The 24,503-nt window shown below is 50.1% G+C and overlaps 1 protein-coding gene and 1 long non-coding RNA gene across 2 annotated transcripts; one reads left to right on the forward strand and one right to left on the reverse strand.

Moving 5' to 3' along the window:
• Window positions 1–148: 148 nt before the first annotated feature.
• Window positions 149–10,164, reverse strand: LOC143646757 (uncharacterized). The gene is made up of 5 exons (XR_013157603.1): window positions 9,973–10,164; window positions 4,652–4,919; window positions 2,601–2,748; window positions 2,329–2,419; window positions 149–1,800 (listed from the first exon to the last, which is right to left on the reverse strand). It is a non-coding gene; the product is annotated as an uncharacterized LOC143646757 (long non-coding RNA).
• SLC15A3 (solute carrier family 15 member 3) lies at window positions 9,241–24,501 on the forward strand. The gene is made up of 8 exons (XM_077116084.1): window positions 9,241–10,353; window positions 15,071–15,360; window positions 17,648–17,795; window positions 19,635–19,745; window positions 20,430–20,598; window positions 21,904–22,062; window positions 23,426–23,581; window positions 24,056–24,501. The coding sequence occupies exons 1-8, from the start codon at window positions 9,829–9,831 to the stop codon at window positions 24,208–24,210; spliced, it is 1,713 nt and encodes a 570-aa protein (XP_076972199.1). The 5' UTR covers window positions 9,241–9,828; the 3' UTR covers window positions 24,211–24,501.
• The last annotated feature ends 2 nt before the right edge of the window (window positions 24,502–24,503 follow it).

Here is a 24,503-nt window from a genome sequence, read left to right on the forward strand (position 1 = left end):
TATTGATATTGACCACATTAGAAATTAAAACTGAGAAACAGAAAATAGTTGTTTAAATCATTTACAAATAATAATAATGACAATAATAAACTCATTACATGCCAATATAAGCAACACTTTTTATAGAAAATAACTACATATTCCAAGCCAAAAAAATTAGTGAAAAGAGTGGCTTTGTTTCACATTTTTGCAAATCTGTTTTTTTTCTATGCCATATGGCAGGGGTCACATTTCATTCTTTTTCCATGTAAGTATCCCATTATTACAGCACCATTTGTTGAATTTCTGGGGGGTGGAGTAGGGTAAGTGCATAGGCCAGAAATCGAACCCAGGTCTCCTGTATGGCAAGTCAGAGTTCTGCCACTGAACTACCCTCGCAACTTCCTGCAAGTCTCTTTACTGTCTGGTTTTATAGACGAGACCTAGATTTTCATATCTGCTTCTTCAGCCAATCTTCTGAGATATTTTGCTTAGGTTGACATATATGAAAAACATCTGGCTTCACAAAGATTTGTAGTTGGAGCCGGGAGGAATATTTTAGCAGCTTTTGAAGATAATCATAGCTGTTTGTCTCTGATACCAACAGACTTGACAGGTTGTTTCTAAAGTTAGTTGCAACACGAAATCTGAAATCATATCAACGAACATGGAAGCTCTGTTAAATCCAACTCCATTGTTCTATCTTGCATTTTCAATGGATCTTTTACCCACGAATGATTTTGTAATAACACGTATCAGTCATTTCCAAGTGTTGACACATTTCATATACAATACTTAAAATTCGCATTCATCAATATCATCTCCAACTCTCATCAGAAAACTTTAAGTATTGGGACGTTGTCAAGCCCACTGGAGCAGATGAGTTTTCTAAAACTTGAATCTGCACTTAAAAATTCAAGTTCCATCAGTGGCAACAAATACTCTCAAGTGTTTGTTGTTTTTTTTTTTTTTTCCCTTGAAGTGATTAAGCTCACTTTGTTCAACTGAAGGGGGAAAAGTCTGTCAAATACCAACTCTGAATAACCAGAGTCATTACAGGCAGGGTATTTGGGAATGTGATTCCAGGAAACAGAAGTGAGGAAAAGGAGAGAAACAGGAAAAGAGGACAGGAGGTACAAGGACACATCCTTGAGCTGGCCTTATGAAATGCTTCCGCAAGCGTCCACTCCATGTAGACTCGACTTCCCAGGCCCCGGCACTGGTGTGACCAAGGAGAGGAGCTGACAAACATCAACAGGAGAAGGCACTCTGTCCACTTGATTGTTGCAAGTGCCCCTTATGAAACCCTCCAATATTCAACTCAGCCCTCCAGGGCCAAAATGTCCATAGTGCTGAGCTCAAGAAACTCTGATTAAAGTAACAAATCAATACTATATCCTATCTGTGTTAGTTAGGGTTCTCTAGAGAAACAGAACCAGCAGGAGAGGTCTGTAAATATGAGCGTTATAAAAGTGTCTCACGCAGCCGTGGAGATGGAAGAGTCCAAAATTTGTAGGGTAGTCCGTGAAGCTGATGGCTGTGATGAAGGGTCTGGACGAACTCCACAGGAGAGGCCCACCGGCTGAAGAAGCAGTGAAAGAGTCTCTCTTCCTCCTTAAAAGCCTTCAACTGACTGAATTATCTCATTGTGGGAGATGCGCCTTAATGGACGGCAGATGTGATCAGCCACAGGTGCAATGAACTGACTGATGATGTAATACACCAGCCTTCCAGTTGATCAACCAGCCAGGAAATTTTGCAGCACGGTCAGGCTAGTTCTTGCCACTGGGCATCGTCGCCAGAACCTAACCATCACATTATCTAAAAAGCATTCACTGTTAGCTACATCTTCTTAAATCAACTTTATTTTTCTTTACAGCCTTTATTGTATGTAACATTAAAGACATCACAGTCCATTATATTATATTGTATTGTAATACATCATATTCCATTCCGTTTCATCATATTCTATTCTATTCCGTTGTGATACAGCATGTTATATTGTATGATGTATTATATTTGTTTATTTATATATATATTTGTGTGTGTCTTCCCAAACACTAGACATCAGCTCAATGTGGTTGGATTGTCTCTTTTATTCACTATTGTATCCTTAGCACCTAGAACAGTGCCTGGCACGTAGTAAGCAATCTATAAATATTTATTGCGAATATCTATGAGTTAAATAAGGTGCTGACATTTTTTGAACCGTGACTCTATGCCAGCCACAATGTTGGGTTATCTCAGTTTGATACTCATAGAAAACCTAGAAGGCAGGCATTATGGGTTGAATTTTGTCCCACCAAAACAAAATGCTGATGTCCCAATTCCCAGTACCTAGAAACTGACCTGATTTGGAAAGAGGGTTGTTTCAGATGGAATTAGCCAAGATGAGGTCCTCCTGGAGTGGGGCAGCCCCTAATCCCATATGATTTGTGCCCTTATAAGAAGAGTAGAGACCAAAAAAAGTCAATGGTGATGATAAATGCACAGCTATACGATGATATTGTGAACCATTGATTTTACACTTTTGATGACTACATGGTATTAGTTAGGGTTCTCTGGAGAAACAGAATCAACAGGGAACACTCGCAAATATAAAATTTATAAAAGTGTCTCACATGATCGCAGGAATGCAAAGTCCAAAACCCACAGGGCAGGCTGTGAAGCCGACGATTCTGATGGAGGTTCTGGACGAACTCCACAGGAGAGGCTCGCCAGCCAAAACAGGAAGAGCCTGTCTCTTCTGAATCCTCCTAAAAAGGCTTCCTGTGATTAGATTAAGCATCACTCATTGCAGAAGACACTCCCCTTTGGCTGATTACAAATGGAAACAACTGTGGATGCAGCTGATGTGATCATGAGCTAATTCTATGAAATGTCCTCATTGCAACAGACAGGCCAGTACTTGCCCAACCAGACAAACAGGTACCACCACTTGGCCAAGTTGACACATGAACCGGACCATGACACATGGTATGTGAATATATAATACATATCAATATAAAATAAATAATTTTTAGAAAAGAAGAGACAGACAGTACAGAGAGAAAGGGAAGATGGCCAAGTGACAACGGGGCAAAGATTGAAGTGCTGCATTGCAGGCCAAGGAACACCAGGGAGTACCAGGAAACGTCTGGAAGCTGGACAAGGCAAGAAAGACCTCACTTCCGTGGATTTCAGAGGGTCCCTTTGGCCCTGACAACAGTTTGACTTCAGACTTCTAGTCTTCAGAACTCAGACAATAAGTTTCTATTGCTGCAAGCCAGCAAGTGAGGGAACTTTGCTTTATGGCCACCCTGGGAAACAAAGGCAGTGGGTCTTGTTATTATTCTACACTTTGTAGAGAAGGAAACTGAAGCTAAGTAATTTGTCCAAGATCATGAGCTCTTAAGAGGCAACAGGATCCCTTACAGATGGTGGAACCCCAGGGTTTATTCCCCCCAGACAGGATGTGTCCACTATGTACAAGGCACAGCCCTGGCCTTGGGACATGGTGATGATGATTGAATCCCCATCCTCAAAAAGTGTCCAGTCTAGTGTGAGAAACAGGAAAACCAATGAGTGAATCATTCAAGAGACAACCTTGGGGAATCAGGGAAGACTTCCCGGAGGAGGTGGCTTCTGGGTCAAGTCTTGAAGGACGCAGATTCAGTAGTCACAGGAGGTTCAAGGCCCAGCAGCAAATGTGTGCTAAGCCCCAGAGGAGAGACAGAGCTGGAAGCTGACTGTAGCTGAAAGGCAAGGTGGGGACAGAGGGCATGCAGGAGGAGCTGCAAGAGATAAGGCTCCGGAGTTGGCAGTGGAGGAATTCATTCTAGAGCATCCTCAGTTTAGACCAAGGCAGTCTGTACTTTAACCCTAAAGCAATAGGCGAGCCCTTGCAGAGTTTCAGGCACTCTGGTAGCAATGCCCAATGTGAGCCATTAAGGGGCTCCTGAGGGGATCCAGGCAGAGAATGGCAGTTGCAGGGACAAGGAGGGAGAAGGGGGTGGCTATGAAAGAAGATTGCCAGGTCTTACGCGTGAAATTGTGTACCCCAAAAAGACATGTTCAAGCCCTAACCCTAGTTCTGTGAATGTGAACTTATTATTATTGGAAATAGGGTGTTTGAAGATGTGACTGGTTAAGATGATTCAGGGAAGGATTAGGGTGGATTAATCCATTAAATGGATGAAGGTGGGCTCTGGTCTGATAGAACCAGTGTCTCATAAGAAGAGGAAATTCAGGCACAGAAATGGGGAGAGTGCTATGTGAATACAGAGGCAGAAATTGAAGCTTTGCAGCTGCAAGCCAGGGGATGCCAAGGCTTGCCAGTCACCACCAGAACCTAGGAAGAGCCAAGGAAGGGTTCTGCCCGATGGGTTTTAGAGGAAGCGTGGCCCTGCTGACACCTAGATTTCAGACTTCAACCCTCCGGACCCATGAGAAAATAGATTCTGTTGTTTTAAGCCACTCAGTTTGTGGTCCTTTGTTATGGCAGCACCTGGGAACCTAAGACTCTGGAAGACATCAAAGGAACTTGGAGGTGGTCACTTGAGGATACCTGAAACGAGGGCAGGCACATCAGCCAATCTGTTTTCTAAAAGGTTAGTGATCATGGACGTTTAATAAATGGAAACCACATGTGACCACTATTGGTGAAATGCCTTCACCCCGCCCAAATCCCAACCTGTGGCTGATCTCGCTCCTGAGTGCTAAGGGGGGCAGGAAGACACTGTGAAGTTGCATCCTCCCATGCCCTCTTCCTCACTGGGGTCATGGTCTTCCACTGGCCAGTCCACCATCTCTGTCCCATCTTCAGCCATGGCCTCCAGAGTGTCCTGTCCATTCTCTCTGGCCTGATGGGCTCACGTGTGTGCTCTGTTCTACTCCTATAGATAGACCTGGCCCTCCAGGTGGTCATGGCATGGTGGGAGAAAGCAGTTCTCAATCTTGTCCTGCAACAACACAATGAAACGAAGCCACTGGAGGGGAGGGGGTGAGGCACCACAACCTCCCTTGAGATGGGAGTGCTGACAATTCAGGCTGCAGCTTATGTGCAACTCTTGGTGCATCTGCCATGCACCCAAGCTCTCTGGGATCAACCCTGACTGCTGTGAAAAGCTGCTATGCATTAGGGACACCCAAATCAATAGGCCAAGCCCTCGATCTTGAGGTTTGCTCTTGTGAAGCTTATGTAGGTAGCAGAGAAGCGCTTAGCCTCCCTATAGCTATGCGTAAGAGTTATTTCTGGAGGACCTCTTTTGTTGCTCAGATGTGGCCTCTTTCTGAGCCCAACTCTGCAAGTGAAATAATTGCCCTCTCCCCTACGTGGGACATGACATCCAGGGATGTAAGACTCCCTGGCAACGTGGGAGATGCCCCCAGGGATGAAACTGGCTCTGGCACCATGGGATCAACAATGCCATCCTGACCAAAAGGGAGAAAAGAAGTGTAACAAATAAGGTATCAGTGGCTGAGCGAGTTCAAATAGAATTGAGAGGCTACTCTGGAGCTCACATGCAAACTTCAGTTAGCCCTTGCTTCCTATCATAGCTTGCCAGCCCCCAACCAAAACCATTCCTGCCAATACTAAAGAACACCTAGGGCATTATATAAGATTCCACAAAGGTTCCATGCACTAAGGTAACATTCCAGAAACCTACATCTTCCAGATGGGTCCCTGGACCAGAGAAGTCCTGGCCAGCCTCTCCAGAACATCAGCTAGTTCAATCCCCTATCCCATATTATTGACAGTCCTTTCCAACATGAAAATATCCAAATTAAGGCACCAACAAGAGGTTACCTTCACTCGAGAAAGGTTGATGCCATCCGGAACACCTCTGTCAGCTGGGAAGGCACGTGGCTGGCATCTGCTGATCCCTTACTTCTGGGCTCTGTTGCTTTCAGCTTCTCTTCCTGTGGGGGCTCCTCACTTTTCATCTCTGGGACTGGCTTTCATCTCTTGGCTTCCCTTGGCTCTCTCCAGTTTCTGACTTGCTTAACATCTCATGGGAAGACATATAGTGACGTCTGCTGGGCCCTGCATCTCCAAACATCCAGGTCTCATGTTGGCTCTGTCTCTTCTATCGCTTCTGCACTCTCTAAAATGTTTCCCCTTTGAAAATCCTCCAGTAAACAAATCAAAACCCATCTTAAACGGGTGGCGTCAAAGCTCCATCTTCTCAGTAGGTCACCTCCATAATTGAGTGGATTATATCTCCATGGAAACAATCTAACCAAAGGGTTTCACCCTAAACAATATGGAATGAGGATTAAGAGAGCATGGCTTTTCTGGGGTACATACCATTTTCAAACCAGCACACCACCCTTGCAGAGTTGCAACAGGGCTGTGCATATTTGATGCCTATTAGTGACTATATAACTGTGGACAAAGTAGCAATTTACCACTGGGCATTACTAAGAAATCCTACCTGGAAGTTAGATCTGATTTCAGGTTTGCTTGAAGGACTCTTCATTTTTTTTTCAGCCATGTGAAGTAATATATGGTTTAGAAGGTGGAGCTTGGGGTCTAAGAGGCAGGGTAAGCCCCCCAGGGGGCTTCTCACGACCTGGCATCTCTCACCCTGGTCTGGAAGGGTGTGCTGGGAGGAACCCGGAGACTCATGAAGCTATTCCTCAAACACCCCAATCTGATCCTTCTACAAATGCTGGTTGGCAACGCACTCTTTGCATTTCTCACGGTACACTGAAGCTGCAGTTGGATGTGGAAGTGAAAAGGCTCATATTTACCAGGCCCCAACAGGGACATACGCAGAGCCACCTCAGCACATCGTTGCGTGAGATGGGACCCAGAGATGCCAGACCTTCAGTAATGTCACGAGAAACCAGAAATCTGGATTTTCATGTGAACGCTGCCGATTTTTTAAATAATGAAACTACAAAAGCAAAAACAAAGACTTCACAACCCAGGGTCCAACACTGTCTGGGTGAAATCATGTGTTTGTGGGTGATGGCCATGGTCAGCAGCTCTGGAGACTCCAATTTGAATGTTCTGTCCTCTAACCCCTTTACACTGGTAATCTCATGCTACTTTCCCCATCTGCAAAAAGCAAGTCATCTTCCCTCCTCCCCAGCTAAGCGGGCCCCAGGCACTTCCCAGTCAACCCACCCCAATTCCTGGCCCCCACCTATCTCAGGGAAAGACACTAGACAGAAAGGAAGAAGCTGCATTTCTCTTAGTTTGATGCATTCCTCTCCCACTTTTTTTTCCTGGCCACTTTGCCCTGTCTTGATTTCAGGGGCCTGTCCTATCATCCATGACCCCCTGAAGGTCACTGATGGTAGGCTGACCCTCTCCTGTGCAAGGCTTGACCCTCTGGGATCGAGCTGTCACATCTGCCAGCTAACCAACCCTGCCTAGAGAGGAAGGCATTGAGTCTGATGTGACCTGCCCTTAGACAACCCATCTTTGCAGCTGGTGATCCTCTCCAGGGACAGGTGGACACAGCTCTGTGGGAGAATTCTGGTCTCTCCTCTGGTTCCCTGCTCAGCTGGGCTTTAGCTCCTCTTCACCTCTCATCCAAAGTGTGTTGCCCATGACCAAAGCCACTGAAAACGAAACCCGAGGTGGAGAGCCTGTGTGTACTTGCCGTACCCACCGATGCTTGGCTTCTTCCTCAAGAGAACCATTTTTGGTGGTATCTACAGCTTCTGCAAAACAGAGTTTATTTTAGCTTCTAGCCTTCTTGATGCTATTCTTTCCAAACCTGCTTTGGGACACTCTCCATTCATCCAGTCATGGGGGGTATAAAACAGGGAAAAGTTAGATAAGGTCTTTGACCTGATTGAACTGTTTCAGTTTGCTAATGCTGTCAGAACGCAAGGTACCAGACATGGATTGGCTTTTATAATGGGGATTTATTAAGTTATAAGTCACAATTCTAAGGCCATGTAAATCTCCAAACTAAGGCAGCCAGAAAAGGATACCTTGACTCTGAAGAAAGGCCAGTGGCATCCGAGGTTTCTCTGTCACACAGGAAGGCACATGGCTATGTCTGCTGTCCTTCTCTCCTGGCTTCTAGCTTCAAATGGTCCTCTCAGCTCCTGTTTCCAGTGGTTTCTCTCCAAAGGTCTGTGGGTCCTCACCTAGCTTCTCCAGGGCAGACTCTGGGTTTCGTCTCTTCGCTTAGCATCTCCAAACATCTGTGTCTTGTTTCATCTCTCTGCTCTCTGTGTCACTCTGAGCACTCTCTCTCTCTCTCTCTCTCTCTCTCTCTCTCTCTCTCTCTCTCTCTCTCTCTCTCTCTTTCTCTCTCTGTGAGCTCCTTTAAGAACCCCAGTAAACTAATTAAAACCCACCTTGAACGAGCAGGGGCACATCTTCATGGAAATAATCTAATCAAAAGGTCCCGCCCACAATAAATCTGCACCCGAAGGATTGGATCAGAAAAACATGGCTTTTCTGGGGTACACAACAGTTTCAAACCATCACAAACCCTATTCGACTGAGGGAGACAATAACCCCCCAACTGAACAAGTATTAGGTGCTCTGAAGAGATTAAAGCAGGACACTGTGTTTGAGAGAGATGATGTTGAGGTAGGCAAACACTTACGATACTAATAGAGCTATAAATAAGAAATATCTGAGCTGAGACTAAATGGAGAGAAGCTAACCATGCAAAGATCTGGGAGGAAGAGCAATCCCGGCAGAGGGAAAGCACATGCAAAGGTCCTGAAGTAGGAAGGAGGTGCATATGTCTGGGAATAGAAAGAAAGTGTGCATGGCTGGAACAGAGTGAGCTTGGGCTCAGATGAGGTCAAAGGGCAGGGGCTGGATCCATTTTGAGGTTTGAGTGGGGGTTGGAGCTTGCCATGCACTGGAAAGTTCTACTGAGGGATGTGCTGAGGCCGGTTGTGATTTAATCTGAGTTCAGTGTCCCTTTCAAATCTCAACTCACTTGTGGGCCCTCTCTGGCGCCATAGTCTTCTTCTAGGTGCCCCCACTTCCTTCCTCACAGCAGCATTTGCATTTGCACAATGTGAATTGCAGTTTGAGAACTTCCCCAGTTACTCAGGAGCCCGGGCAGTGGTTGACCCCTGAGCTTGTTTTCCCATGAATCTGTCACCTCCCACCACCTCCAACCCCACCGGGTCTCAGTCTCTGCATCTACGAAATGGGCAGATGGGACCAAATGATGCTTTCTGGGCCTTTCTGGGTCTGTGGCTTCAGTGCTGGCTTTTGATTGGAAGAGCATGCAGCACGAGTGGGATGAGGGAGAGAAATGAAAGTGAAAGATGGGAAATATTCCTCCAAGCTCCAGGAAGGCTAGCAGAGGTGGGGGGATGGAGGGTAATAGAGGAAGGGAAGTTTTAGAAAGTTAGGCAGGCGGGGGCCTTGTGACCCAGACTTTCATTTCTCCTAAACCCTCCCCAGCGCCATGTGACATAGGCTGTCCGACCAAAGAAGCCAGTGAAAGGGGAAGCCGGGAGTCATCAAGTTTCTCAAGAAGCGGGCAGAGAGACAGAGGCATAACTGGGTGGGAGGCAATCCGGAGGGGGTGTGGGGTGCGCAGGGAGAAGGTGGAGGAGACAAGTGGGGAGGGTGTGGGGAGAAGGAGGCCCTGAGGTGGGGAGAGAGGCGAGAGGGCGGGCAGGTGTCATAGGAGAGGGGCCACCAAGCCCCAAGCCCGGAGAGCAGCAGAAGAAGGGGGGAGGGGCAGAAGAGTGGAGGTGGGAGAAAGGAGAGGGGAAGGAAAGTGAGGGGTGGGGGGAAGGGAGAGGAGGTGTGTGTGTGGGGGGAGAAAGCAAGGGAGAAGGGAGAATCGGGGAGAAGAGGGGATAAAAGGGACGGGAAGGGTGAGCCAGGGAGGTGAGGAAGGGCAGGGGCAGGGGCGCGAGCCCGGGATGTCAGCGGAGCGCAGGCCGCTGCTGGCGCGGGAACCGCAGGGTCCCCGGCGGTGGCGGCGCGCGGCGGGCGCCGCGGTGCTGCTGGTGGAGACGCTGGAGCGCGCCGCCTTCTTCGGGGTGGCCGCCAACCTGGTGCTCTACCTGAACGGTTCCAACTTCCACTGGGCCGGGGAGCAGGCGTCGCGGGCCGCGCTCGTCTTCCTGGGCGCCTCGTACCTGCTGGCGCCCGTGGGCGGCTGGCTGGCCGACGTGTACCTGGGCCGCTTCCGCGCCGTGGCGCTCAGCCTGCTGCTCTACCTGGCCGCCTCCAGCCTCCTGCCCGCCACCGCCTTCCCCGACGGCCGCCGCTCCTTCTGCGGCGAGGTGCCCGCCGCGCCGCTGGTGCCCAGCTGCCCCAAGGCGCCCTGCCCGCGCGTCTCGCCCAGCCCCTACTGCGCGCCCACCCTCTACACGGGGCTGCTGCTGCTCGCCCTGGCCGCCAGCTCCGTCAGGACCAACCTCACCTCCTTCGGCGCCGACCAGGTGGGTGGCAGGGGACCTGGGAGGCAGGGGGGCACCCTATCCCCACCCCCACCCCCACCCCCACCCCCATCCTCCGCCGGCTGGGCGCGTGACCTCAGGCAAGCCGTTTCCCCCCTCTCGGCGCCCGGTTTCCTTATTTGTTGAGGCCACGGGGTGATGAAGAAATCCACAATAGCAGTCAACCCATAGCCACGTGCCAGGCCCTAGAGCGCTTTGAATGGCTTTACTATCCGAGCCCGCAGGGAGTAATATCCGTGCCCATCTTACAGATAAGGAGACTGAGGTTTCACTGACGTTGATCCACCATGGATTGTCCAAGAACAAGTCGAGCAGGGGGGTTACCTGCGCAGCCGAGTTCCAGGGTCCACCTCCAGCCCCATCTTTCAATGTGTTGCAGGAATCTGGGGTGGGGGTGGGGGGCTAGGGAAAGAGGACCCCTCCTTCTCTCAGCTCTGCCACTCATTAGCCAGGGGGCATTTGGGCAAATATCTTCATCTCGGAGGCTTCCTTTGTACACCCGGTACAGGCCTCCGGAAATGCTTGCTGAATGAATGAACCGAGGACAGGGCTATATTTGGGAACCATGATTTAAATATGCTACAGGGCTATGAAATATTGAAATAAGGCCAGTATTAATGAACAAAAGCAGGACAAGATACAGCGCACCCAAGATGACTAAAACTGGGTGAAGAGATTCAGTGTCAAAGGAGAAAACCAAAACCAAAACAAAACATTTTTTATCTTCTTTCGTTCTTTATGTATGAAACATAACCACATACAGACACAAACATTCTTACCATATGATCATTCCATTCTTGTTATATAATCAATAACTCACAATATCATCACATAGTTGTATATTCATCATCATGATCATTTCTTAGAACATTTGCATCGTCAGAAAAAGAAATAAAAGGAAAACAGGAAAAAATTCATACATACCATACCCCTTACCCCTCCCTTTCATTGATCACTAGCATTTCAACCAACTAGATTTAAGCATTTGTTCCTCCTATTATTTATTTATTTTTAATCTGTATGTTTTACTCGTCTGTTGATAAAGTAGATAAAAGGAGCATCAGACACAAGGTTTTCACAATCACACAGTCACATTGTGAAAGCTATATCATTATACAATCATCTTCAAGAAACATGGCCACTGAAACACTGCTCTCCATTTTCAGGCAGTTCCCTCCAGCCTCTCCATTACACCTTAACTAAACAGGTGGTATCTATTTAATGCGTAAGACTAACCTCCAGGATAACCTCTCCATTCTGTTTAGAATCTGTCAGCCATTGACACTTTATTTTGTCTCATTTCGCTCCTCACCCTTTTGGTCGAGAAGGTTTTCTCAATCCTGTGATGCTGAGTTCCAGCTCATTCTACAAAACGATTTTTTTTCTTAAATTTTTTTGCATGGGCAGACACCAGGAATTGAACCCGGGTCTCGGGCATGGCAGGCGAGAACTCTACCTGCTGAGCCACCGTGGCCCACCCAACAAAACATTTTTAACAGAAGTTTGATTGGGCCACTGGACTGACAGTGCTTTTTTCCCCCCAAGTTGTCTCAATTTTGCAAATGTTCTTTGATCACCTATATTACTATCATAAAGAAGACACTTTTATTTGTTGTGTTTTTTAAAGAAAGTAAAAGTAAAAGAACACCCCAAACATCCCATCATCCCATTCCCACAATACACTCCCCCTCCGTTTTATTTTTTGTCTTTAAAAGGAGTGTTAGTCACAAGGTTTTCACAAGCACATGGATAGACCTTAAAATTTTATAGCTGTTCAGTAGTCTTCAAGAATCAAGGCTATTTATTGGATTACAGTTCAACAGTTCCAGGCATTTCTCCTCTAGCAACTCCAATATACCAAAAACTGAAAAGGAATACCTATACACTGCCTAAGAATAACCTCCAAAATGACCTGTCTACTCTGTTTGAAATCTCTCAGCCCCTGAAACTATTTTGACTCATTTCTCTTACCCCTTTTGGTCAAGAAGTCTTTCTCGCGCCCACGTTGGCAGAGCCGGGCTCATCACCAGGAGTCCTGTCCCACGTTGCCAGGGAGATTGACCCCCCTGGGAGTCATGTCCCACCTAGAGGGGAGGGCAGTGAGTTCACTTATGGAGTTGGCTTAGAGAGAGAGTGGCCACATTTGAGCAACAAAAGAGGTTCTCTGGGGGTGACTCTTAGGCCTAATCACAAGGAGGCTTAGCTTCTTCTCTTCAGGAAAAAGTTTCACAGGGACAAGCCTCAAGATCGAGAATCTGGCCCATCTAATTGGCAGTACCTTATGCTTGCAAGAATATCAGGCATGCCCTAGGTGGGGAAGTTTAATTTTTCTACCTTTTTTCCAGGCTCTCAAGGAGACTTTGTAAATACTTTTTGATCTTCTGCCCAGATAACTCTGGGATTTATCGGGGCATCACGCCATCCTATACAAACCAAGAAGAGCTCATTCCCTATTCAAAGTTCCTTGTAATTCTGGTGTTCAAATAAGCTAACCATACGAGTTATGTTAGTGTGCTACTGAAAATATAAATTTTGCACCAAATAAACATAAGTGTACACTTTTTGAAGAATAATTTCATCAAGCCGGTGTCCATAATCCTGCACCCAGCCAAGTTTGCAGTCCTTGCCAAAGAGTCACTCATCTAGCCTTTTTGGGATTCCTTTGATGATGAGAACTTGCTGCCCCTGGGGCAACCCCATGTATTTCTGGCCTGCTCTTGGCTTTTGGTGATTCAGGAGACTTCCAGCATCTGCCCCTAGGTACCTCCCTTCTTCCCTTAATTCTGCTTTGCGTTGACATCTACTCCACCCCAGGCGCCTTTGCTCTTTGCCCTTGTCCCCACTGACCTCCAGCAGCCATCCAGTGGGACCTGCCTCTCCCTTCTCCTGGTGGGAGGACTGGTCTCCAGTAGCATCAACTGGGATAAAAGCTCTTGTGCATAGCCCCATTGACTGAGTTAGCATGGACTGGGGGGTGGGTAGTGAGGCTGGAAGTCTGCCTCAAGGAGTCTGGGTCGAACCCACAGAATGGTGCAGAACCACTGAGGTGGTTTGACGTGAGGATGGAACTCAACTGGTTCTAGCCACATGTAGACAGCGGATGGAGGAAACAAGAGTGGGTGCACCAGAGCAGTGAGTGGGGGCAGCTGAGACATTCGGGGGAGCTGTCAGGCAGAGGGCATGGGGTAGGAGGGGGTAATGCCATCTGGCACGTACATACCCGGGAGCCGTGTGTTTTGCACACTTGCTGATTTCAGAAAGGGCCATCCATTATTCTAGACCAAGTTGTCTGCTCATCCTGGGAGAACTCATTTATCTCCTGAATGGGCTGCTGATCATCCCCTTTGAGTTACAACTGTCACACTTATTTACTGCCAATTAATAAATGGAAGAGGCTGTTCAGGATGGAACGTATTCAATTTTCTGCTTGAATATCTAGAGCAAGGGTGGATATGTGCCCCCCTCCCCCCATCACCGAGAGGAATCTTCCAAGGGAATGCAGGGTTTTTGTTTGTTTTTTGGCACGGGCAGGCTCTGGGAATCAAACCCACGTCTCCAGCATGGTGGGAATGCAGTTTTAAAAGCATCTATCTGGAATAACAACTTTAGGTTTGAGAAAAGGAACAAAGGACCTATCTTTTCCACAATGCAGCTCTGAAAAGTAAAGCCTGACAAAATCTTCTCAGCTAGTGGAAAGATGTATCTTTGGGTGGAAGGATGGTAATGGATTCTGAGATTCTGGGGTTTATTAAAAGGGTGAAAAGTTTAACAGCGTAGAGCATCAGTTATCTAGAAATGTGGCTCCCAGTTCTATATGCTTTGTGAAAATGCAGATGCCTGGGCCCTGCCCCAGAACTGAGGCTAGGGTCTGGGAGAGGTGTGGACAGCGAGTGCGGCTGACCCCAGCGAGCCAGTAGACTGGAAGGGCACCAGTGCCCTGAGGTCTGACTGTGGCAGATCTATCCAAATCTGGGGTAAAGATTTTTAGCCAATCTGCTCTTGCTGGGGGGGGGGGGGGGGGGGGGGGGGGAGGCAGCCTGGCATTTTTTCCCCCTAGGTCAGAACCTGTTATTGGCCTATGTCTGGGACAACCTCTGCTTCCCCTGATTATGCCAACCTTGTTTAATGGGACATATATCAGAGGGAAGCAAGTTGGGGGAAGCAAGGAGCCATAATAGAATAGCTCCAAAGGGCAGAGGAAATTTGCCATCCGATTTCCAATTGTGCTCTCAGTAATATGCATAGATCATTTTAAATTATGTGGAACAGAACCGAGCTCTTTATTGGCTTTTTTCTGCTGAAAAAAACAAAACAAAACTAATGCCTACTCTAGGTTGTGCAATCCAAGGCAGAGGAATAAATCACCCGGAAGTGAACACGGTGACATCAGAAACATCTGTTAGGGTGCAGTGCTTGGTGACAATGAAAAAGCAATGTGTGTCATGGGGCTGGGAAAAACAGCTGGGCCAACATGTCCTGATCATTAGCCAGTGACTCCCAAGATAAGGGCTCATTCATTCATTCAGACATATTTGTGGAGCATCTGTTTAGTGATCTGAGACCAGAGAAGTGCCTGAATGCCCATACGCTGACCAAGAAGCATCTCTGTGGGAGGGTGGGGGTGAGCGCAGGTACAGAGGGCATTCAGAAGCAGATGCCCAGGACCTCCTTGGCCCTCACGCTCACCCCTGCCCTGCAGGTGATGGTTCTTGGCCGCGACGCCACCCGCCGCTTCTTCAACTGGTTTTATTGGAGCATCAACGTGGGTGCTGTGCTGTCGCTGCTGGTGGTGGCCTTTATCCAGCAGAACATCAACTTCCTGCTGGGCTACAGCATTGCCGTGGGCTGTGTGGGTCTAGCTTTCTTCCTCTTCCTCTTCGCCACCCCCATCTTCATCACCAAGCCTCCCACGGGCAGCCAAGTGTCCTCCATGCTGAAGCTCGCGTTCCGAAACTACTGCCCCCGGCTTTGGTGCGCACGCGCTGCCAGGTGAGACACGGTCCAGGCTGGGGGTGGGGGTGGGGGCCCTCTGGTTCAGCACCAAGGACAGCTCTCGGCCCTGCCCTCTCTCCAGCATGCTGACATTGCTCAAAGTGACAGGATGGCGAGGAAGGTCAGCGTAGGGGGTGGGGGTGTTACTGGCGTTGGACTATCTGTAGAAAGTGTGAGGATGGTGATGGTCTTGGCATTGATGATGGAGAAAAAGAGAGGGATGACGGTGTGGGTAGATTCAATGAAGATAAAACTGATATTGGTGGACAATGGCGATAGAGACCAAGCTGGAGATGATGGTAGCAATGATGGTTGTTGCACTATAACATGAAAAATTTTACACTCTTCTGATGTTAAATATAAAAAAGCCTAAGAAACCAGGCAAACTTTTGTTCCCTCTGCCATTCACTGACGACCATGGCAGGAAGATTCTCTATAAGGCCTTGGCTATGCACGGTAACTTCCTTTTGTCCAGTTCCTTCCTAGTTGATGTACTCCTTGTATTCATCAGTGTTCTCTAGCGAGACAGAACCAGCAGGAGAGATCTGTAAATAGTATGAGATTTTATAAAAATGTCTCATGCAACTGTGGGGATGCATAAGTCCAAATTCCATAGGGCAGGCTGCAAGCTGGCAACTCCGATGAAGGTTTTCAATGAATTCTCCAAGAGAGGCTAGCTGGCTGAAGGAGAGACGAAAGTTCTCTCTTCTGACTGCCGGAGCTGTCACCTCTCCTTTAAAAGTCTTCAGCTGATTGCATTAAATATCTCTCATTGTGCAAGACACTCCCCTTAGTTGACTGTAGACATAATCAACCATAGATGCAATCAACCTGTTGAACACACAAGTCCACAAAATGTTCTCTCAGCAAGTCAGGCCAGTGTTTGCTTGACCAGGCAACTGGGCACCATCACTTGGCCAAGTTGACACATGAACCTAGCCATCATAGTCCTTTTACTAAGCACCTTGGAGACAGCTACAGCTCCTGTCTATGGGTCTTAGATAGAAAAGGTGAAGAACACATCTTTCCCCCAACCTCATATATTGTCATAGGGTTTGTGAGGATAGCTCTCAGGTTCCAAGAAACCTGGTTGCTTTAATCATCTCTTGCTGCTTGACAAACCACCCCAAATCTTAGTGGTTTAAACCAACTTTTTATTACCTCTCACAATTCGGTGGGTGACTGGGCTCATCTGGGCGGTTCTTCTGCTCATTATGATGCCACTTGGGGCTGCAGCCACTCAGGGCTTGAATGGCTGGAACATCCCAGAGGTTGGCTGTAGGCTGAGAGCTAAGTTTGGGCTTCCATTAGAGCACCCTGGTGTTCCTTCATGTGGCCTCATCATGTGGCTTGATATCGGGTTGCAAGAGGGAATATTCCAAGAGCAAATGTTCCAAAAGGAATGAAGTAGAAGCTGTCGGTTCTCTTTGAAAATCTCAGAGCATCACTTCTGCCACATTCTGTGGGTTCAAAGCAGTCGCAAGGCCAGCCAGAATCAAGGGAAGGTGGATAAGCTCCACCTGTTGATGAAGGAGTGGCGGCACACACTGGACGGAGAGGATGGCAGTTGTCTTTGGAGACTGCCACACTGGTGTCAGCCCTTCTGGCATCTCAAAGGATGAAACCAGGCTCTTGGAAAAGGAGGGAGCAGAGACCTCTCAGGGAAAAGGGCAAAGGGTAAAAGTTGCAATAGCAGTTGATCTAGCTGGTCCCCTGATAATGTTCCCTGCCTCAGTTCCCCAGCTCCTTGTCTTGTAGGGAGAAAGTTACAATGTTGACTGTTGAGGAGGTTGGACTTGGTGGCAACAGGTTGGGGAATTTTGGCTTCTAGATTCTGTGACAGCCCCTCTCTCCAAGGCAGGCTGGGACTAAATGGTAGTTTAATGCCATGAGCCTATAAAATGCCCCAAGGTTGTGCTTGCCACAGCCACAGCTCTACGGTGGCATGGGTCTTACTTGGACACCCTTGTTTCAAAGGAGATGATAGAGAAGTGATAGTACCAACGGCACTGGTGTCACCATTGACAAAAACGACAGTGATAGCCATGGATGGTTCTGGGTGACCCTGCTAATGGGGTGGCTCTAAGGGTGAGGACAGCCAGGATGCTGGCATGGAGTTGGTGGGGCTGGTGGCTAAGGTGATGCCAACAGTGGTGCGGAAGAGATGAGGGTGGCTATTTCAGACGACGGCTGTGATAACTGGTGACATCAAGGGATCATGGTGAAGATGACAGTGGTGGTGACGGGAGCCACAGTCTTGCCTCCTGTCTCCATGGCCCCACAGAGACCCTGAAGACGCCCACCTGTTGCCTGACCAGAGGTCTCCCGAGCCTGGCGCTTCCCCCCAAGAGGACATCGCCAACTTCCAGGTGCTGGTGAAGGTCCTGCCCGTCATGATGACCTTGGTCCCCTACTGGATGGTGTACTTCCAGGTGAGCCTCTCTGCCCTTCTGCTCTGCGGGGCCTCCTCTCTTCTCAATGGTCTCATCTCTCACTGGCGAAGCCTGGGACCTAGGGAAGCGGGGAAAGGCAGGAACAGAGTGAACGGCTGCTAGGTGCCAGCTGGCACGGGGCCCAGCACAGAGCCTGGCCCAATAATTAAATTCCCTGAATGGGGAAGACGCAGAGGGCCTGAGACCTGGCTTCTTGAGTAAATCGCTCAGTCTTGCTGGGCCTCAGTTTCTCCGGGTGGCTGAGACTAAGGGGTCTTTCAGTGCTGAAGCCCTCAGATTCTCTGACTCAGCAGCTGTGGCCCAGAGAAGGTGTATCCGTGGCCCGAAGCCCCCAGCAAGGTGGGGGCAAGCTCAGAGCATAGAGTACATTTGCACAGTGCCTCCCCCACCTGTCTGTGCTTTACAGATACCTGTGGAGCGTTTAAAAAATTCCAGTCCCCAAGTCCCAACCCAGGCAACTGCAGTTGCTGGGGGAGGGCCCGAGAGTCTCTGGTTTAATCAAGTTAGCCAAGTTTGGAACTGTTACCAGGGAAGGTTAGAAGTATGATGTGTTTGCGTGTGTTGGTATGTGCGTGTTTGTGTGCTTCTGTATGTGTCTGTGGTGATTGCATGTTTGTGTGTACATATTTGTGTGTTTGCGTTAATGTGTGTGTGTTTGTATATGTATGCTTACGTGTGCATGTATTGGTGCTTGTATGTATTTGTGTGCTTATGTGTGTATGTATTTGTGTGTGTGCATGCTTATGGGTTTGTGTCTACGTGTGATTGTATGTGTATTTGTGTGTATGGTTGTGTATGACTTTGTGTATGTTTGCATGTGTTTGTATATGTGTGCTTGCATATTTATGTAGTTGTGTGTTTGTGTGTTTTTTGCATGTTTCAGTTGGTGTTTGCACATATGAATGTATTTTGTATATGTGGGCTTGTGTATGTGTGTATTTGCATGTTTATGCTTGTATGTATGTGTTTGTATATGGATGTTTGTGGATTTACATTTGCATGTGTTTATGTATTTGCTCGTGTCTGTGTGTGTGTGTGTGTGTGTCAGGAAACTGGGCACCAGCCTCACCCCAGCCCCAGAACATCAGGTGCTTGCTGTCTCTATTCCTTCTCTACTCGGTTGAAGCTGCAGGAGTCAGCAATCTCACAGCGCCAGCCTGCTTCTTGGGCGTGGTTCCGTGATAGAGCACGTGGCGTGATGGAATAGAGACGTGGCAGGGAGTGTCCCGGACTGATCCCTCGTCACCCCGGATGTCAGAATATTGACATGCCTCCATACCAGTTGGCATGTGGCTGCTGCCCTAAGTGACCACGTGCCGTCCCCTGCCCTGGCCTCTCCCGGAGAAGCCCCTGGATCACTGCCCTCCCTGTGAACTAGCCACAAAACAGGGGTTCCCCGTTTGGCAGGGGGCCATGGGGCACCTGCTCCCGCAGCTGTGTCTGCAGCCATTGGACGGTTGCGTCCACGCAGTCCCTGCCTGCGTTAGCCAGGGAGTCTCAGCCTGGTCTTGGTGTCAGCTGAGAACTTCCCATGGGGACAGCCGTCAGCTTCCTTATTTCAACAGACATGCATCCGTGTCTTCTCCATGCCAGGCCCTGGAGGCACCAAGATGAGTCAGACCCGGCTATGCCGGCCACGAACCCCACCCCTGCTCTGTAGTAAGGGCTGGGAGTGGAAGGGAGAAGCTCCCTGCCCTGAGGCTGGGAGAAAGAGAGAAGCCAGCTACCCAGTACCCCAACATGTTGCTTTGCAATGCCAGCCTGGGAGATTCCTGGGAGCCAGGTCCGTTCCAGCCTCACCTCCTTCTCTCCTGCCAGATGCAGTCTACATACGTCCTGCAGGGTCTCCACCTCCACATCCCGAACATTTTCCCAGCCGGCCCTACTAATAGCTCCATGGCTCTCAACTCGCAGGGCAGCAACTACAAGGTGAGAAGTGGTGTGTCCAGCCCCCAGTTCAGGCTGGGCTGGAAGCCCTACTTTCCCAGCTACAGAGCATCCTCAGGATAGAGGAAGGGCACCTGGCGGGTGGGCACACTTGGGCCCAAGCATCTGCCTAGATGCCCACCTGCTTAAAAAGAGCACAGGCCAGTTTCCTTCCTACACACCACCGCTCTGAAACAGACCTCACTCCCCTGACACCCAGATCAGGCATAGGGCAGGTACCTATTCCACTCTAGCCCATTCTCTCCGATTCTGGAACTCCTGGCTTCACAAATCTCTGCCTTTCACCAGGATTTTCCAAACCAGTTTCTTGGCATGCTAGAGACTTGTAAAATCAAAGATCCTCAGAGTTGGCAGATCAATGACACGTGTGCCACTAGACCCTGCTTCCTTGCCTGTGTCAGACATCACTAATCAATCATGACTTTTTTTTTCCATTCTGAGCCCCTGAGTGTTCCAGGCAGCCACTACCAATCGATGGAAGTTAGTATACAAGAGGAACCTATTTGCCATCCTGATCTCCTACCTCCTAATTACACAGCTGAGGAGTCTGAGTTCCTGGGCCTGACCCAGGGTCACCCAGGGCTAGACGGAGTCCAGGGCTCCTGACTCGAGTCCAGAGCTCCCTATGCCCGGCCAGCCTGCCTCTCTTGGCTTCCTCCTGCCCAGATCCCGGAAGCCTGGCTCCTTCTGGCCAACGTCGTGGTGGTGCTGCTTCTGGTCCCCCTGAAGGACCACTTGATTGACCCTTTCCTGGTGCGGCGCAAACTGCTTCCCTCGGCTCTGCAGAAAATGGCGCTGGGGATGTTCTTTGGTTTTATCTCCGTCATTGTGGCAGGTAGGTGGGTCTGAGTGGAGGGGAGCGGGAGGACGCAGAGTGGTCGGTTGGGTCCGAGAGCGGGGCTGGAGTTTGGGGATGCGGCTAGGGGATGCTAGCTCCCTTGTGGGTGATGCTAAAGCCGGGCTGGGGGTGGGGGGTGCTCCACCCAATCCACACTCCACCAGTGGGTGTCCATCCTTGCTTCCCCGAGGGGAGCCCTGAAAGAGATCCTCCAGTCTAATCCAGCCTCCCGTCATTTTGCCAGATGAGGGAAACTCAGTTCCAAGAGAGGACAAAAGATCTTCCTCAGTGGGATATAAGCTTCTTGAAGGCAGGGGTATTTATCCTTTTCATTTGCTATTCTATCCCCAGAGCCTGCAGGCATTCAGTGAATGTGCTGAATGAACGAGTTTTCCAAAGACATGCCACCACTATAGTGGCAAAGGGGAATTTTTTCCCAAGTATTTATTATTTATTCTCTCCCTTCCATTTCTAAAGGACTTGGAGGCACTTATTAAAAAGGACTCGAGTAAAGAGGCTTACATGCTGTCGCACTCACTTGAGCCCTTTTTTTTTTTGCTTAATAACATCAGGACCCCGAAGTTATGTAAAGCCTCTGAGTCACCTCTTTGAAATGGGACTGATCATTCATTCGGACTCTAGGCCCAGACCCTGCCCTCCCACAGTGTGGTCTAGCAGGGGGTGGTTGAGAGGATTCCCGGAGATGAAGTCTGTAGAGAACACAGTCGCGTGCCTGGATTACAAATGGGGAACTGGAGAAATTAAAGCTCCTTTCAAATTGTGTTGAAAGGATGAAAGCCAAACTAGATTCTTTTTCAGCTATGACTTTTAATGCCTTTTGTCCTAGTTCATCCTCACAATATCCCAGCATTTTTATTCTTGCTTCTCTGAGCTGAGTCTCAGAGAGGTGCAGTGATTTGCCTAGGGTCACTCACCTGGCTACTGGTAGAGCCGGGACTGGAACCCAAGTCCCCTAACTTTGTGTCCAGTGTCTGCCCCACTAGACACAGCTGTGTCCCAAGCAATGAAGGGGTTGGGGATAAAATAGTTAAACTTGAAAGCCAGGTTAGAAATACTACTGAAATGGTGGGAAACAAAGCCTAGCTCTGAGCTTCCTGGCAGCCATGGCAAAAAAGGGAAAAATTAGAACTCAACTTTTAATTCTCCCAGACCAGTGTTCTTTCCTTATTTCCAGACAATTATTGGTTACTTAGCAGGCAGCTACCACGTGCTGAGATAAGCTGCCTGGGCTAAGCTGCCTGGGGTGGGCCTGGCTGTAGCCCCTCCCTGGTCCCCCACCAGGTGTCCTGGAGATGGAGCGTTTACACTACATCCACCAAAATGAGACCGTGGCCCAGCATATCGGAGAGGACGTGTACTACGCAGCACCACTGTCCATCTGGTGGCAGATACCTCAGTACCTGCTCATTGGAATCAGTGAGATTTTTGCCAGCATCCCAGGTACTCTGGATCCCCTCTCCTGCCCTCACACCCGCCATGGGCTATGCCCCTGTGGTGCCCTGAAGTTAGGAATCCCAGGGGCACAGCCTTTAAGGGCAGCAGGGCAGCAGGCAAGCTGGCTGCTTGTATCAGTGGGGATTTGTTAGCTCCCAGATGTGCCAGGCATTGCCATCAGCCTGGGAGATTTGGAAGTGAATAAGCCTCTCCCCATATTCCCCCCAAGGCCACATGCCCTGCCCTCCACATCTTTGCAGTCACCGTTCCCTCTGCCTAGATTGAAGGAGGACTCCTACCTACCATTCCACCCTGAGTCTGCATGCCCTCGCCAGGGCCGCTGGGTGGAGGGGGCGCTCCCTCCCCTCCCCTCTGCTCCTCTCTGCTGGTGCAGCACCCAGAACCCCGCCTTAACATTGCATTTCTGTCTGTGTCGCCCCCCACCCCCACCCCAGCCCCCAGTTGAGCTACTGCTGCAGGGCTGAGACAGACTTTTCAATCAGCACAATAGCCACAGCTAGGCTGAGGGGGCACAGTGACCCTGAGTGGGCGAGTTAGTCATGCAAACAATAACATTAGTGTGTGTGTGTGTGGGGGGGGGGCTGTGGCGAGACTAGAGAGGCTGGTGGGAGCCCTTGGGTCAGGCGAGGAGGGGGCATGTGAGGTGAGCTTCGGAGGGGGGGAATCCAGCAGGTGGGTGGGGGGCAGGGCCTGACAGGCAGGATGCTGGGGGGTGGGGGTGGGGCGCCCAGAGGGGGCACCATGCACATGGTGGCGGGAGGGCTCCCTGGTGGGGAGCGTCGGGGATAGGGCTGGAGAGACAGGTGGCTGGGAGGTCACGGTCTGTGAACTGACCCCATCAGAGACGTTCTAGATGGGCCCACCTGGCCGCGTGAGGAAGACATCGGGAGCAGGGGACTTTAAGAGGCATTTGCAAGAGCCCAGGTGGAAATGACCAGGCTGGGGGGTTTGGCGTGGGGTGGTGGGGTCAGAGAGGAGGGCAGAAATTTCAGAGAGGCTTCTGGCATTGAAGCAACATGACTTGGCGTTGACACTGAAAGTAGACAGAGATGGGTGCACGGGTGGTTCAGTGGTAGTATGCTCGCCTTCCATGCAGGAGACCCGGGTTCAATTCCCGGACCATGCACCTAAAAAAAAAAAAAAAAAAAATAGTAGACAGAGAGGGTTGGAGAGAGGTTGGGGTGCCGTCACTGAAAGTGGGAAACCCGGGAATAGGAGCAGAAGGGAGATCCGCCAGCTCTTGGGGCATCGTGTGGCGCAGCCAGGTGGCGGGGTTCCGCCGGCAGGTGAGCAAGGTAGGGTGCTGGCGCATGTGGCCAGGCCCTGAGTCCTCTCTCCCTCTCTGCAGGCCTGGAGTTCGCCTACTCAGAGGCCCCCCGCTCCATGCAGGGTGCCATCATGGGCATCTTCTTCTGCCTGTCAGGGGTGGGCTCGCTGTTGGGCTCCAGCCTGGTGGCTCTTCTGTCCCTGCCGGGAGGCTGGCTGCATTGTCCAGAGGACTTTGGTGAGTGGTGGGACCTCCCCGGGAGTGGGACACGGTGCGAGGAGGTTGGGAAGGAGGGCGGCGACTGCGGACTTGACCCCAGGCAGCATGCAGTAGCCGCTGGGCTCCGGTGCTCAGGGTTCAGACCCAAGCCACTTACCCGCCCCCACAGCCTCCTACTGCTCAGGCCTCAGTTTCCCCAACTGCCCGAACAGAGGCATTGAACTCAATGGGCCCCCAGGCCTCCTTCCTCCCTCTGCAAGTCTCTCCTTTGAGTATTTGTGTTTCCAGAAGACTCTTGAGCAAAAGCTAGCTAAAGGTTAACACCTTGGGAGCCAGCCAGGGCAGCCATGGGGGTCTTCAAGTCTCACCCACTGGCCACGCCTCCTCAGCTACCAGCCCCAGGGCCCCAGGCCAGGAGAGGATGGGCTGTGGGCCGAGGGGGCCCAGCAGGGGAGCCCCGCCCTGACAGATGTCAACGCCTCCCTTCTCCAGGGAACATCAACAATTGCCGGATGGACCTCTACTTCTTCCTGCTGGCCAGCATTCAGGCCGTCACGGGCCTCCTGTTTGTCTGGATTGCTGGCCGCTATGAGCCGGGGACCCAGGCCCCAGCCTCCCAAAGAGGTCCCAGCAGGGATAGGGGGTGACGCGCCACCCCCCTGCCTCCCTCTCCCCCCACCACGCCCGGACACAGACAGCAGCAGCCCCGGCTGTGGTTTCCTTCGCCGTTTATTCTGTACCCAACGTCAGAATACAATGGTTCCCATAAATAAGGGGCACGGGCCCTTCCTCAGGAGCACAGTCCAGGACATGGGGAGGAGCACGGAGGGGAGTGGGGGGGCAGTGCCCGGTGGGAGCCCCTGCAAGGGGGCCGGGGCAGGGGACTTGGGTCAGCAAGCACCAGAGCAGGGGCAGGGGTGTGGGCGGTAGGGAAAGGCGC

Source organism: Tamandua tetradactyla, chromosome 9 (assembly GCF_023851605.1).
Source record: "Tamandua tetradactyla isolate mTamTet1 chromosome 9, mTamTet1.pri, whole genome shotgun sequence".
Taxonomy (NCBI): domain Eukaryota; kingdom Metazoa; phylum Chordata; class Mammalia; order Pilosa; family Myrmecophagidae; genus Tamandua; species Tamandua tetradactyla.

What these genes read in the sequence shown, in the direction of transcription:
- SLC15A3 (XM_077116084.1), top strand. Translation starts at nt 9,829, where the DNA reads ATGTCAGCGGAGCGCAGGCCGCTGCTGGCGCGGGAACCGCAGGGTCCC. An exon ending in CGCAGGGCAGCAACTACAAG is followed by an intron (nt 19,746 to 20,429) that starts GTGAGAAGTGGT and finishes CCTCCTGCCCAG; the next exon opens with ATCCCGGAAGCCTGGCTCCT. An exon ending in TATCTCCGTCATTGTGGCAG is followed by an intron (nt 20,599 to 21,903) that starts GTAGGTGGGTCT and finishes GTCCCCCACCAG; the next exon opens with GTGTCCTGGAGATGGAGCGT.